General features: G+C 41.6%; 1 protein-coding gene across 1 annotated transcript in view; it reads left to right on the top strand.

Annotated features, from left to right (window-relative positions):
• Nucleotides 1–16,133, top strand: part of LOC149220577 (uncharacterized) — a 529,656-nt gene that overhangs the window by 347,387 nt on the left and 166,136 nt on the right. Inside the window, exon 25 of the mRNA XM_089384824.1 lies at nt 8,388–8,455. Within this exon, the coding sequence (XP_089240950.1) occupies nt 8,388–8,455 (68 nt within the window). The remainder of the gene's footprint in view (nt 1–8,387; nt 8,456–16,133) is intronic.

Genomic DNA, 16,133 nt, shown 5'->3' with positions numbered 1-16,133 from the left:
CACTGCAACTTAGTTATGAGAAGTAAGTAACTGATCTCCCAACTCTAACATCTCGGTCAAGCTAAAAACTCTTCTGATGCTGAAGCTCCTCTGTCACTGACAAGTGCTCCCTCTGTGACATCTGTGTTGCTGCAACAACTCTGTGCATCTCGCATTGCTGCCTCACGCTGTCCTGTGACTCCTGCACTGTAGCTCCCTCTATCGCTCCATCCGAATCCATTCTACTGACATCCACCAGTCCTGCTACTCCTCTTCGGGGCTCTCGTAGCAAGGTATAATCCAAGAAGTTGTGTACCTCGAGGATCTGACTCCTCATCCCCTATAGTCTGCCTGACTACAGCTTAATGTCTCCCCACTTCCTCTCAAGTGGCGCATGAGCACTCATGGCATAGTCATCATCTGTTTCTACTTCTTTCTCCGCCCTTGCTAGCGCAGCCTTGGTCTTAGAAGCCTCTCCTTTGCTCTTCTTCCTCGGACACTGGCTCTCATAGTGACCTAGTTCCCCATAGTGAAAGCATTTGACCTTGGAGAGGTCCTTCTTTCGTTTCTCCTAATTTCCCTCAGATGCTAGGGCAACATCCTCCTCTTCATCCCTCTTGATTATGACCCCCTTGCTGCTGCCTCTCGCCTTGGTTAGCCTTCTGATCACTTCTTAACGAAGAGTCCCCCACAGTTCCTCCCAATCTGGAAGGGTTGAGTTGCCCAGTGTGCTCTGGAACAATACCTCCCAATCCTCTCAGATTGCGTTCAATGTGGTCCTCACCATCATCTCCTCATCCGGCGTGGCCCCTATGGAAGTCAGTTGATCTCAGATCTCCTCCAATCAACTGAGGAAGGTGTCTATCTGTTCTCGCTTCTGCGTCTGGTATGACTGCAGCTGATTTTCTAGTAGCATCTTCCTTTGCATGGAAGTATGTTGATACAATTTCGTCAGGGCCTCCCACATCGCATTTGCCATGTCCTTTCCGGCAATATGTTGTACTATATGGTCCTTGACCCCATCAAGGATGATGCTCTTTCCTCACCATTGCCGCCTCGTACTTTTTGTTCTCAGCCGAGTCAACTGGGATCACTATCGTGTTCAAGGCGAAGTGCTTGAGACGATTTTTGTTTAGAACAGACCAGATCCTAGCCTTCCAAACTATGAAGTTTGAGGCTGCGTCCAGTCTATCCTGATCTCTTACCCCATTCACTGCCATTTTGCTGCTCCTCTTTCGACTCTACCGTGTCTCTCTACTTCGCTCCTGGAAGTTCTCGGTGTGACTCCCTCCAAGCCTTGATTTCCCTATTGGAAATCCCTTTGCCAATGTCTAGATGCCCCCACTCCGATCGTTAGTGCAGTTGCACCACTGATCCTGATTTCTTGTCTAGAAATCTTCGACATCAACTCACTCCTCCTTGGTCTTGCCCTCTTAGGTACTGTTTTGACCACAATACCCCACCAACTTCACTCCACAACTTACCCACAACCTCCTATGCCCCAACAAATTGAAGGTTAGTGCCTCTAGGCTCTGTGCAATCCTAACACCAACAAAATTTGCACCTCCTGGCCACGGGTGTCAATCCTTCCTGATTGCGAAAGATGATCGGGCATTGCGTAGGTCAGGGTAACTCCTCTCGGCCTCAGCGCTGATCCCCCTCCTGGCTTGAACTGATGACGCAGGCTCTCTGTGTTACCCCTTCCTTGCTGGTTTCTACTAGGAACAACTTCTATCACTCGGGACCGTTGTTTTTGCCGCTGTTGATCTACTGGGCTGATGCCTTCAATTATCCTATGATCTGCAACCTCCCTCTAATACCATGTTGGAATTTCTAAGTCTAACTGTTAGAAATCCTTCCTGTACTTTCTGATTTATTTCTTCCTACTTGTTCTGTTAATTAACAAGTTATTTACCATGTAAATACTGAAAATAAATACAGGTATAGTCTCAACACATACAGATCACCAACTGAAGAAAAAAACAAGCACACAAGTGACACCATTATTTTTTGAACTAATGTTTGCAGAAAAACCAAATGTGGGAAAAGCGGTGCAGCTATTTGAGGGTTTTATTATTAAGCAGTTTCAGAATACAATCTAGGTGCCAGAAATGGCTTACCCAACAGAGAATGCCCTCGGCAGTAGTACCTCTCGGTCGGAGACAGATATCAGCCCCAATCTTCCCCACGAATTCTCCCAGCATCAACCTCTAGGGTCTGCGTCAACCTCTCTTGCCCAGCGTCTGCGCAACGTTAGCCTTTTCGGCCCAGCGTCAGCCTCTCTAGGCTCAGTGTCAGCCTCTGGAGCCTCTACGTCTCCCACTCTGGCCCTCCTCAGGCTCTACACAGCTCCTGGTTGCCTCTGCGTGGCCTCTGGCTGGCTCTGCGTCAACCCTCTCCTGGCTTCTGTGTTGATGCTCTCGGTACTATCTTTGCCTCTCTGCTACTGCATTCACTGCCTCACAGCTGCAACCCTAATCACTCCTTCGATTTCCTTAGCAAGCCCTGCCCCAAAAAATCGAATTCTTGATCAACTTGGTGTGTTCTCCAAGTGACCCTCAAGCCTTCTCTTATACTTTTCTCGTTGACAATTCAACGGTTGAGATTAAGTCCCTAATCAACTACTAAGATTAGATCTGGCTTGATCCATGACTTTTGGACCATTCTAATTCAGTTTTATATTAATTCACATTAATATTTTATTTTCCCTAAGTGTAGACTTAGGGACTCCATTAAAAATATTAATTATTTTAATATCTCCCATACTGGTTAGATTTTGCCCAAACCATTTCTGGGTATTGGAGATCTTATGTGCTTTAGCCTCTCCACCAATTTTCATGGCTAGAACAAATCCGATGCTACCCCAAATCAGCATTGTGGAAGCAGCTAAGGAATGATATATGATCAGGATATGCCAAATTCCTATGGGTAGAAGCATGCAGCGCGACAATTTATGTCGAGAACAGGACTCCACACAGGGCATTGGGAAATATTACTCCGGAAAAGGTCTTCATCGCGAGGACACCTGAAGTCGGTCATTTCAGGATATTTGGGAGTTTGGCGCATTGCCGTATACCCGAAGGAAAGAGAAAGAAATTAGATCAAATTGCTGAGAAAGGATATCTTGTGGGATATAGCAAGAATGCTAAGGCATATAAAGTCTATCTTCCAGGGAGTAGGAAGGTAGTGGTTTGATGGGATGTAAAGTTCATGGAGGAAAGAGCTTTCAGGAAATCCCGAGAAATGCCTTTCGAGGAGTAGTCAAAAGACGATCTGTTGGTCCAACCACTTCGACCAATAAAAACTAGTATCAACAATTCTCCTAAAGGCAAAGCTTCAGAACAGGAGGAATCTTAGGAAGAGGAAGAGCTGATAGATGTACCCGCTACTAGTGGAAGAACGAGCCGGGAACTCCAACAGATTCTACAGGATGCAGAGGACTTCATTGGTGCACCCAGGAATGATAAAAGGGAGCGAAGACAGCTAGACAGATACCAAGCCCTAGTAGCTCAGGTTGGGGAACCTTCTAGTTTTCAGGAGGTCGTTCAGCATCAAGTATGGGTAGATGCTATGGTGGAGGAATATAGTTCTATAATGGTCAATGATGTCTAGGAAGTGGTACCCAGGCCTCAGGACAGGTCAGTGGTAGGTTCGAGATGGATCTACAAAGTCAAATATGCTGCAGACGACAGTGTGGAGAAATACAAAGCCAGGTTTGTGGCTAAGGGGTATGCTCAGAAGGAAGGGATAGACTACGAAGAAACCTTCGCCCCAGTAGCCAGGTATACTTCTATTAGAATCGTGATATCCCTTGCAGCACAAATGGGGTGGGAGATTCACCAGATGGATGTCAAGATGACATTCTTGAACGGGGTGATAGAAGAGGAAGTATACATTGAACATCCAAAGGGTTTTGAGACACATGAGATGAAATCTCATGTATGCAGATTAAAGAAAGTCTTGTATGGGCTTAAACAGGCACCTAGAGCATGGTAAGGTCAAATTGATGGCTACTTGCAGAAGATGGGGTTCGTTAAGAGTGACGCAGATCCTAATCTCTACTATCTTGTCGTAGAGAATGAGCCTCTACCCTGGTATTATTTGTGGATGATCTTTTCCTGATAGGATCATCCAGGCTCATCAAAGACTGCAGGAAGAACCTAGCCACTGAATTCGACATGAAGGATTTTGGACAGATGCATTATTTCCCGGGGTTGGAAGTTTGGCATTAGAAGGGTGAGATCTTCCTTGGACAAAGGAAGATATGCTACAAAGATCTTGAAGAGATTCAGGATACAGGACTGTAGACATATGGCTACTCCAATGATCACCAACTAGAAGAAGATTGATGCATCAAAAGACAAAGACGTTGATCCCACGTTGTACAGGCAACTTATAGGGTCCCTGTTGTATCTGGTCAATACCAGGCCAAACATTTTGTATGCTGTCAACACCTGCAGTTAGTTCATGGTGGAACCCAGGAGGGTGCACTGGGCAGCAACTAAACATGTTTTCAGGTATATATAAGGAACAATCGAGCATGGACTATTGTACACCCAAGGCAATGACATCAGGCTGAGTGGGTTCATTGACATAGATTGGGCTGGAAGTTCAGTAGATTGGAAAAGTACCACTGGGTACTGTTTTAACATTGGATCAGGAATGACCTTCTAGTGTAGTAGAAAACAGAAATCCGTGTCTCTGATCTCAGCTAAAGAAGAATATATGGTAGTTAGCACAACTTCGTGCGAAGCCAAATGGCTTAGGAAATTGCTTGTGAATCTATTCAGGAGAAGGATGGAAGCGACCAAGATTTTGTGTGATAATCAAAGTTGCATCAAGCTCTTTGAAAATCCAGTATTTCATGATCGTTAAAGCACATTGATATCAGGTGTCACTTTGTCAAAGATTGTGTCCAATGAGGGGCAAGACAGTTGAGGTACACTCCTACAGGAGAACAGGTGGCAGACATCCTCACCAAGGCTCTAGGAAGAGCAAAGTTTGTTTATTTCAGGGAGAAAATGGGGATGGTGAAGAATCCATTTTAGTAGCTGAAATAGATAGGTATCGGGAGTTGCAGTGCAACAGTTAGAAGTGGCAATGCTATGGGCAACATGATGCAACATGTTGAGAGGGAGTAGAAGTACAGATGTAGTAGTGGTAGTGGCAATCTCATGGGCAACAGTATAGGAAGCAACGGTGCAATGGATGTGGGGCAACAGGTCAAGCGTCAGCAAAGAGAACCGATGCGGAGGATCAGTGTGATGCTTATATAGTGAAGCATTGCTAGAGCACATTCCTTACTAAGAGGGAGTGTTGATTTTTGGTAGCATCGGATGTGCTCTAGCCTTGAAATTTGGTGGAAAGGCTAAGGCACATGAGATCTCCAAGACTCAGAAATCGTTTGGAGAAATTCCACCCGGATGAGGAGTTATTAAAATAATTAATATTTTTAATGGGTTCCTAAAGTCTTAACTTAGGAAAATTAAAATATTAATGGGCATTGGGTATTAATAAAGATAAGGGTGAGAAGATTCTAAGAGACAAGGGTCAAGTCTGCTTTAATCTTAGCCGTTGATTAGAGACTTAATCTCGGCCGTTGATTCATCAACAAGAAAAGTATAAGAGAAGACTTGAGGATCATTTGGAGATACACCGGTAAATACTTAGTATCTCAAGGAAAATCGATTCTCAAAGAAAAGGAGATTGATTTCAGAGGGAGAATTGCAGGGTGGAGGAAGAGGAGGGCATCAATAGCAGTTAGTGACTGAGGAGGAGGTGACACGAGGACTTTGAGAGACAACGTAGAGGGAGTCGCAGTCGAGGGGAGACACAACCCTCACGTGGGTTGACGTAGAGGGACACAGAGCCATGCTGAGCCACACAGAGTGACACAGAAGTGACATAGAAGTGGGAGAAGGGTCTCCAAGGTGTCAAAAAGTTTCCAAGGGAAAGTCTCAAGTGTTTTCTCTTAGTTTTTCTGTAAAATCATTCCTTGTAAAAGTGATTGTTATTGAAGATTAATAAAAACCTCATCTTCTGCACCAGTTTTCCCACATTGGGTTTTTCCTGGGACAATTGTCCAAAAACCACTGTGTTGATGTGATTGGTTCCTGTGTATGTATTTTCTCTGTGTAATTATGTGATAACTGCAGTAGAATTTATTTTAATATTTGCTAAAGGGATTTTGTAAATAACTTATTGTGAAGAATAAGTAGGTGAAATAAATTAGTAGCTGCAGTAGAATTTCAGATTAGAAATTTTCACAGTGTGGAAGTGTTTCATGTTTTGAGGGGAACATTCCCCTAATGTGTTTCCTTGCTTCCCCCCAAAAGGGGATGTCGGTGAAGGTTCCCCTTGAAGCCCCACGTCTTGGGATCATGGGGAGCACATTTCCTACCCTTGAGAATGGGTCTATGAGTAACATTTTATATATCTCATGGTCCCAATCTGCAAGGGCTAAGTGCCAATGCTTCTCTTCCTAGGTAGCTAACTTACCTGATTGTGCAACTAACTCCCCATTATGTGCACCCAATGGATTAATCATCATGCCATTCAGGGTAACAACCTCCTAGATTAGGGCGCAAAGCAATCACTCTAACCAAAGTACAGGGTCAAGCATCTAGCCAAAGCATCACCAAGGGGCTAGGAGATAGTTCTCTGCTGGTGAGATGAAAACACTTTTGGAGTGACCCCAAAAGCTAACAGAATATAATCAATCGCCATTCTGCTCCACTAATGGTGATGAAAACACTACACTTTCTCTCATTGTCTTGATGAAGGATGATGACAAACTCCTCTACTATCATTAGCCTACCTCTATTTTTTTAGAATAGGGTTAAAAGTACAAAAAATTGGGTCATAAAGGGTCATTGGCATGGACAGGGTGATATTTTACAACAACCTGCAATATTACTGAGAAATATTGCAATATTTTGAATATATAGCAATAATATCAACAATAAGAAAGATACTGTGATTTCTTAAGGTGATAGTATTGGTGCCTTAAAAACTTGCATTATATTGCATTATTTGCAATATTATTGTGAGATTGACAGCATCATTTTACACTCAATGGAGTTTTTCAATGTTTATATTATTTTTTTTTATCCGTCGGCAACACAAGATAGACTTTCTTCAATATAGCATAGTTTTGGTGAATGCTTCCTTGAGATGTATATCAAACACCACAACATCTTTTAATGGAATTGGTTATGTCTATAGAGTTGTCTGTTCTTATGGATAGCTGAAATTTCAGTTAGCAGTCAAGTATCTTAGATTAGAATAGAGGACAACATTGAATTTTTCAAGAGGCTTTGTGCCCGTTGTAAAACATGTAGTTTGGCTCATTCATATAAAATATGCAAGTCAAGAAGATTTATGTTGTTTCTTTTGGAAGCAATTCATCTGCAAGGAAACGTGAACAAGGGAATATATCCATCAGAGCAAGATGGAAAGCTTTTAGATGCCTTATCTCCATGATTACAGCTAAATTTTGTTGGCAGGTTCTCCATGAGTTTTTTTAAAACTGCAAGATATCATTTCCATCAACTATTCTTGTTTACCAATAATTGATGCTATGAGTATGTGCAAGTTCAGAAATATATGTTAACTGGTTTGAAGAGGAACATCATGGGCATATTTAGTAACTCCAAGTCCCAATATCTGTTGGGCTAAAAGGATCATTGCTCGTCAGTTATGAATGATGGATGATGAATGCTCTGAGGAAATGCAAGTTATAAAAGGTACAAAATAAAATGCACATTACATCAATATCTGAGGTTTAATCTTCCAGACTAATAAAGTTTCTTTGAATGAGTCAGCTTCTGTTTCTGTCTACAGTAAGTTCACATTAGGTCAGAAAGTAAAGGAAAATGTTTAGGCAACTGTTGCTAAGAGGTGGCATTTCACCAAATGGAATTTGTAAAAAAGATGAATTAGAGATAAACAAACATGCATTGCTGCAATGCACCCACCAGCAATTTTCAGATATTTCAAGGGATCAGAAACAAGTTTATGCTTGTTAATGTGGCCTGTATGGAAGATACATTGTGCCTCATGGAAAAATTCAGTAATTACTAGCAAAAACGGAAATGAAAAGATGGCGTGAAAATAGACACCGGTACCTGTAACAACAAGGATCACATTCTTTGATATTCAGTCTTCTTCAGAACCCTTTTGATCTCTTGAATTTGGTCTCAGAATCTTCAAATAGTTGACGTACTGTTTGTTATGCTTTTTTTGAAGTTTATTTCATTTGAAAAGGTATTTCAAGGCAGTGACATACAGGTTCCTATGTTCCAGCTTTTCTATAGCTGCAGTTGACTAAAATTTCAGAATAGAATGAATTCTATTTGCCAAATTAGGTGCAAAATCTTTTCAGAAGACTAATAACGTATTATGAACAGGCTGAATATATATCAACCGGAGAAGTACCAGAGCCTTCTGCTTTTTACCATTATGGTCTGGCTTTGAAGTAAGTGCCATCTTTTCAATTGTCTTGGATACCACCTCTCATTTGATGTTGTTTGTATGATATCTTTTATATTCTCTGAACTAGTTTTCTTAGGCACCTCTGTTATCGTAGATTTTTCAGTATGGAGTTTCATTGCCTTGATATCATATCAAAGATAATTCGGAAACATTGTCCTGCTTTCGAAAATGAGGATGGTGAAGATAAACACAGTTCAGAGATGGAGAATTAGAGGCCATTCACTGATGTGGCCATTTTTATCTCACTGAGAACAGCACAATTGCATGGTTGGTTCAAAATGGAAAACTTAAATAGTAAAGCTTGGATTTTGGATGTAGGAACAGTCATGTCATTAACTAAATCATTTTAACAGCTTCCAGTGGATGTATTAAACTATTATGAGAGCCCATGAACAAACGATCATGTGTTGTACAGATGGAGGCTTGCAACCTGCAAACTTTTTCTGGTAGTAAAGCGGAACATCCTCAAATATGGCTTCGCAGAAAAATATTTTCTTGTATACGTGTCAACAGTTACCATCTCAGGCACACTGGAAAGTAAGAATAATCAACCAAATTAAGCTAGTGATCAGCGAAAGCTTAAAACTTTAAGAAATAGAATACTCTATTTTATTAATGATATATTTGGGAAATCTTTTGATTTAATTGAATAAGAAATATGAATATATATATTTTTTTAAATTATTGAAAGTAGATTCCATTAATTACAAAAATTGCTATAATTGGAAAGCTATATTACAATGAAAGAAAGGGTCACCAGAGGCAGGGCACGACCTGCCATAGCCATCAACCAAGCTTGGCGTAGTTACTAACAAAATGCACAAGTTAAGCCAATTAGAGCCAAATTTGGAACCTTTATAGTGCATGGGTACACATCATTGTCATTAATGCAAAATTTAAGGTTGATTGACTAAAGTAACAGAGCATCCAAGCACAAGCATGTGGCTTGAATGACCAAAGAACACAATCTACCGTTTTGCTGGTGGATCTGTTGCTGCAAAATCTTGCAGGTCTTGGAGAGGGTCACCCTACAAGGCTAACACTAGACCAAGTGACAACAATGGGGTGATGGCCCTCTGTCACCACAGCCCAAACCCCCTGCTCTTTACAGATTTTCACCAATGGGAGGAGTCCCGGTATGAGAGGTCACCTAATGGATATTCTAGGGTTAGGGCACAAGGTGAATCAATGAAATCACCTACAAGAAAGGCACAATTTAGGTTTAGGGCTCCTATTGGAGGTAATTCACTTTCTTTGTAGAGACCTATAGAATCAACCACAAGACCTAGGGAGGCTGAGTGTTGGGATGGCCAAAGGTCAAGGCAAGGAGAAAGGGTTTCCAACAATGATCTTCAACAAGAAAAAGGCACATGAAACCCTCAAAAAGTCCCTAAGTTGAAGCTAAATCCAAACTAGGGTTAGCTTAGGGATAGTAATTAGGGCAAAGAAATTTATGGATGAAATTGAAGTGAATGCCTATCAAAAGAAGGGATTTTGTGGCAACCACTCTCCTTTTGGCATTTAGACTCTCCAACTTCGAAAATTCGTCTTCCCTAGGAATCCACACCAAGCTAGGGATCAAATTAGGGCAAAAGAAAGCAGGAAATAATGGATTAAAAGTTAAATTGATCATCCACAAGGAGGGCCATTGCCTTATTCTTGGATGAGTGGAGTCTTTAATGTGATAGGTTAACTGTCAACCCATAAGTTTCCAAGGAGGTCGAGATTAAAATGCTCTAGCAACCAAAATTTCAACAATTACCTATGCAATGGGTAATGGATTTTTCATGGGAGAGTTGCCAAGAGTTCACCAATAGGACAATTCATTCACATGTTATATGAGTAATGCATGCAATAGATCATCTAGATAACATTAAGTATAGCTTCAACAAATTAGAGCACAATTAGCATAACCTAGAATCAACATTATTCCATACATTAGACATGAAGAAAATACATATTCAATAATTAGGTGCACTTACAAGTTAACATGCAGAGATTCCATCCATTTTTCCAAAGAATGGCTCCAAAGATAACCAAAATCCTCTCCATATATCAAACTGCATTTATAGATCCAACCTCTACCACAAGAAAAGAGGGCTAGAATTTCTGTAGAGGGAGAGAATCTGAAATTTCCAAGTGTGTGATGATGATAAGTTACAAAGAGGCCTCTTCTATTTATAGGAGGAGCTGGAGCTTCGTTTTTCCCTGCAAGCCCCTCTAAGAATTATAAAATTATTTGCTAAAACAAGCTAGGTCACAAGCGAACCTAGTAGCTAATGTGAGACACAAAAATCCTCCACACATGTGAGCCAAAATAGACAAGCGTAGGCCCTTTTAGGGCTAGCATTGAGGGAAAATGGTAGTATGCAAACTTTTCTATGGATCCTTATCTCTATGATAAAGCAAAATTTTGTGGCTCCTTAAGGAGGATGAAGTTTGTCCATATGATCTTATTAAAGAGATGATTTCGACTGATGTACAATTGATGAATTGAACTCTCTCATAGGAAAGATTATTGGGTTTCCCCTTGTGGGTTTTGTCTTAGATGCTAACCTAATGCGTGGTGCCTCTTGTGTTGATTTGGGGTAGCATCAAATGTGCTCTAGCCATGAATATTGGTGGAGAGGCTAAAGCACATGACATCTCCAAGACCCAGAAATGGTTTGGGTAGATTCTAACGGGTTTGGGAGATATTAAAATAATTAATATTTTTAATGGATTTCTTAAGTCTAAACTTAGGAAAAATAAAATATTAATGGGTATTAATATAAAACTGGGTTAGAAGGTTACAAAAGTCATGGATCAAGCCAAATCTAATCTTAGCCTTTGATTAGAGATTTAATCTCGGCTATTGAAGGACCAACAAGAAAAGTATAAGAAGAGGCTTGAGGGTCAGTAGGAAAACACATTGGGGGAGACCAGTCAGTTTGATTTCTGGAGCAGGGTTAGCTAAGAAATTCGAACTAATGGTCCGGGGAGCAGTAGGAGGCAGCGGGTACGGAATAGAGAGTTGGGATCAACACCAGAAGACCAACGCATTGGTTGAAGAGGCAGACACAGAGCCTCTCAGGTAGATGCCGAGGAAACAGACTACGTAGTCACTGGAAGCCCTGCGTGAGTGACGCAGAGAGGCCCAGTGCTGACGCAGAGAGGCAGGAGTTGACGAAGTAGGTTTGGGAATTGTGTAGAGGCCAATAAGCCCGACGTTGAGGTTCGGAGAAGTACTGGAGAATTTCTTCAATGTTGGCTAAGCCAGTTTGACACCCAGTTGTACTGAAGAATTGCTGAATAATAAAATCCTCCTATGCTGCACTGGTTTTCCCGCATTGGGTTTTTCCGAGGACATTTGTCCAAAATATCTGAGTTGATGTGTTGATTCTTGTGCATTTGTTTGTTTCTGTATTATGGTGTGATATTTGCAATAGAATTTATTTTAATGTTTACTGAAGGGTTTTTTGTAAATAACTTATTGGCAAATAAGTAGCTAAAATAAATCCGTTGTTGTAGTGATAGAATTTTCACATGGTATCAGAGAAAGTAATCCGAGACTGGAAGGGAAAATCAATTATGGGTTGAGACCATGATGGAGAGGCATCTATGTCAGGAGACTCGAACAGATTTTCAGAAAATTGCACAAGAGACAGTGACTTCGATTTCTCTATGTTGGCTTCCAGGTTGGAAGAAGAAGTGGCTTGTGTGATTAGCTTTGCATCATCAGAAGTATGGTATATAAACAGTGGAGCCTCTTGGCATATGACGGGAATCCTGGAATGCTTCTCAGATTATTGGGAGGAGAGGATGAACTTTCAGATCACCATGGGGAACAAGGTAAAGTGCACTCTAGTAGGGAGGGGTACCATAGTTTTTGAAACAGAAACGGGAGAGCGGTTCCGTGCTACCAATGTGCTACATGTACCAGGATTGGGGATGAATTTATTTTCTGTGTCGCAACTTCAAGGCAAAGGCTATGACGTTTTCTTCATCAAGGAGAAAGTATTCGTCAAACACCCAAGCTGGAAAAAGAAAGTGCAAATCAAGATCAAAAGTAGCAGGTTGTACAGACTACAACTAGAATCACCAATGGCACTAATAGGTAGTCATGGAGACAAGGATTTGAACGAACTATGGCACAGAAGAATGGGACATTTGCATCATGGGGCTTTGAGAATTCTCAGAAACACTATAACATGAGTTCCGGATCTTAGTACGAAACGAGATGATGTATGCAGAGGATGTGCTTTGGGAAAGTATGCTAAAGCAACATTTCCTAGAAGTAAGAACATGGCTAAGAGTGTACTAGGATTGATACACTCAGATATCTGCAGACCTATGTCCACTAAAGCTCTTAGTGGTGCCGAGTACTTTCTTAGCTTCATTGATGACCACTCATGGAAAACTTGGATTTATTTTCTGAAAACCAAGGACGAGGCTTTCTGTCGATTCAAAGAGTTCAAGGCTCTGGTGGAGAATCTGACTGGGAAGCGCTCAGATAATGGTGGAGAGTATGTCGATAAGGACTTCATTGACTTTTGCACTAAGGAGGGCATCAAAAGAGAGTGGACATCTGCTTACAATCCAGAGCAGAATGGAGTAGCAGAAAGGAAGAATAGGACTATTGTAGAAGCAGCTAGGGCCATGATGTATGATCATGATATGCCAAAATTCCTGTGGGCAGAAGCATGCAACACAACAGTATATGTTCAGAACACGACTCCTCATCGGGCGTTGGGAAAGATTACTCTAGAGAAAGTTTTCACAGGGAAGACGCATGAAGTTTGTCATTTCAGGATATTTGGGAGCTTAGCATATTGCCGCGTACCCGAGGAAAAGAGGAAGAAGCTGGATCAAACTACAAAGAAAGGATATCTAGTGGGATATAGTGAAAGCGCTAAGGCGTACAGAATCTATATTCCAGGGAGCAGGAAGGTAGTAGTTCAACGAGATGTGAAGTTCATGGAGGACATGGCTTTTAGAAAATCTCGAGAAATGCCTTCCGAGTAGCAGTCAAAAGAGGAGTCGTTGGTCAAACCTCTTCAACCAATGGAAGTGAAGAATTCTTCCTCGGATCAGTAAGAATGTCAGGATGAGGAGGAGATAACAGAAGCACCTACTGGCAGAGGAAGATGAGCAGGGAACTTCGTCAGATTCTGCTAGATGCAGAGGACTTCATCGGTGCGCCAAGGAACAATAAGCAGGAGCGAAAACAACCAACTAGATATCAGGCATTAGTAGCTCAGGATGGGGAGCTTGCCAGTTTTCGGGAGGCAGCTCAACATTAGGTTTGGCTGGATGCGATGATAGAGGAGTACAACTCCATAATGGTGAACGATGTCTGGGATGTAGTGCCAAAGCCTCAAGACAGATCAATGGTAGGTTCGAGAGGGATCTACAAGATTAAATACGCTGTAGACGACAGTGTTGAGAAATACAAAGCCAAGTTTATGGCTAAGGGGTATGCTCTGAATGCAGGAATTGACTACGAAGAGACCTTCGCCCCGATAGCTAGATATACATGTATTAGAACTATGATATCTCTTACAGCAGAGATGGGGTGGAAGATTCATAAGATGGATGTCAAAACGACATTTCTGAATGGAGTGATAAAAGAAGAGGTATACATTGAACAACCAGTGGGGTTTGAGGCATATGAGAAGAAGTCTCATGTATGCAGATTGAAGAAAGCCTTGTATGGGATGAAAGAGGTACCTAGAGCATGGTATGGTTGAATCGATGGCTATTTGCAGAAAATGGGATTTGTCAAGAGTGACACAAATCCAAATCTCTACTATCTGGTTGTAGAGAATGGGCCTCTAATTTTAGTCTTGTATGTGGATGATCTCCTTCTGATAGGATCATCCACGCTCATCAGGGACTACAAGAAGAATCTAGCCACGAAATTCGATATGAAGGATTTGGGACGAATGCATTATTTCTTAGGGTTGGAAGTTTGGCAACAAAAGGGGGAGATCTTCCTTGGGCAAGGGAGATATGCCACAGAAATCTTGAAGAGATTCAGGATGGAGGACTGTAGATCTATGGCTACTCCAATGATCACCAACTGGAAGAAGATTGATGCATCAGAAGACAAGGATGTTGATCCCACCTTATACAGACAGCTCATAGGGTCCTTGATGTATCTGGTCAATACCAGGCTTGGCATTTGTTACGCTGTCAACACCCTCAGTCAGTTCATGGAGGAACCAAGGAGGGCACATTGGGCAACAACCAAACATGTGTTGATTTGGGGTAGCATCGGATGTGCTCTAGCCATGAAAATTGGTGGAGAGGCTAAAGCACATGAGATCTCCAGGACCTAGAAATGGTTTGGGCAGAATCTAACTAGTTTGAGAGATATTAAAATAATTAATATATTCCCTAAGTCTAAACTTAGGGAAAATAAAATATTAATGTGAATTAATATAAAACTGGGTTAGAATGGTCCAAAAGTCATGGATCAAGCTAGATCTAATCTTAGCCGTTAAATTGTCAACGAGAAAAGTATAAGAAGAGGCTTGAGGGTCACTTGGAGAACACACTGAGAGAGACCAGTCAGTTCGATTTTTGGAGTGGGGTTAGTTGAGAAATTCGAACTAGTGGTCTAGAGAGCAGCATGAGGCAACAAGTACGAAACAGAGAGTCAGGATCAACAACAGAAGACCAGCGCAGAGGCAAGAGAGGCAGATGCAGGGCCTTTCAGGTAGACACAGAGGCAGCAGGACACTGCGCAATTACTAGAGGGCATGCGTGGGTGATGCAGAGAGGCTTAGGGCTGACACAAACAAGCAGGGGCTGATGTAGAGTGTTTGGGAGCTATGCAAAGGTCAGCGAGGGCTTACGCTGGCACTGGAAGAAGTGCTGGAGAATTTTTCTCTTTGTTGGGTAAGCTAGTTTGGCACCCTGTTGTACTGAAGAATTGCTGAATAATAAAATCCTCCCTTGCTACAACGGTTTTCCCACATTGGGTTTTTCTGGGGACTGTTGTCCAAAAATATCTATGTCGATGTGTTGATTCTTGTGCATGTGTTTGTTTCTATATTATGGTGTGATATCTGCAGTAAAATTTATTTTAATGTTTATTGAAGGAATTTCATAAATAACTTATTGGAAATAAGTAGGCAAAGTAAATCAGATATTGCAGTGATAGAATTTTCACATGGTATCAGAGCAAGTAATCAAAGACAGGAAGGGAAAATCAGTTATGGGATGAGATCATGATGTAGAGGCATCCACGTCATGGGACTCACACAGATTTTCAGAAAATTGCATAAGAGATTTTGATTTCTCCATGTTGGCTTCCAGGATGGAAGAAGAAGTGGCTTATATGACTAGTTCTGCATCATCAGAAGTATGGTATATAGACAGTGGAGCCTCTTGGCATATGACGAGAATCAGGGAATGTTTCTCAGAGTATCGAGAAGAGAAGATGAACTTTCAGACCACCATGGGGAACAAGGCAAAGTGTACTCCAGTAAGGAAGGGTACCATAGCTTTTCAAACAGAATCAGGAGAACGGTTCTGTGCTACAAATGTGCTGCATGTACCAGGATTGGGGATGAACTTACTTTCCTTGTTGCAACTTCAAGGCAAGGGCTATGACGTCTACTTCATCAAGGAGAAGGTATACGTCAAACACCCAAGCTAGAAAAAGAAAGTGCAGA

The sequence above is a fragment of the Pinus tabuliformis genome, chromosome Q, assembly GCF_031772625.1.
Source record: "Pinus tabuliformis cultivar Carrire ecotype Pingquan chromosome Q, CPIR1, whole genome shotgun sequence".
Classification (NCBI taxonomy): domain Eukaryota; kingdom Viridiplantae; phylum Streptophyta; class Pinopsida; order Pinales; family Pinaceae; genus Pinus; species Pinus tabuliformis.
Note: the sequence above shows the minus strand (reverse complement) of the source record. Positions and strands in the feature narration are given on the sequence as shown.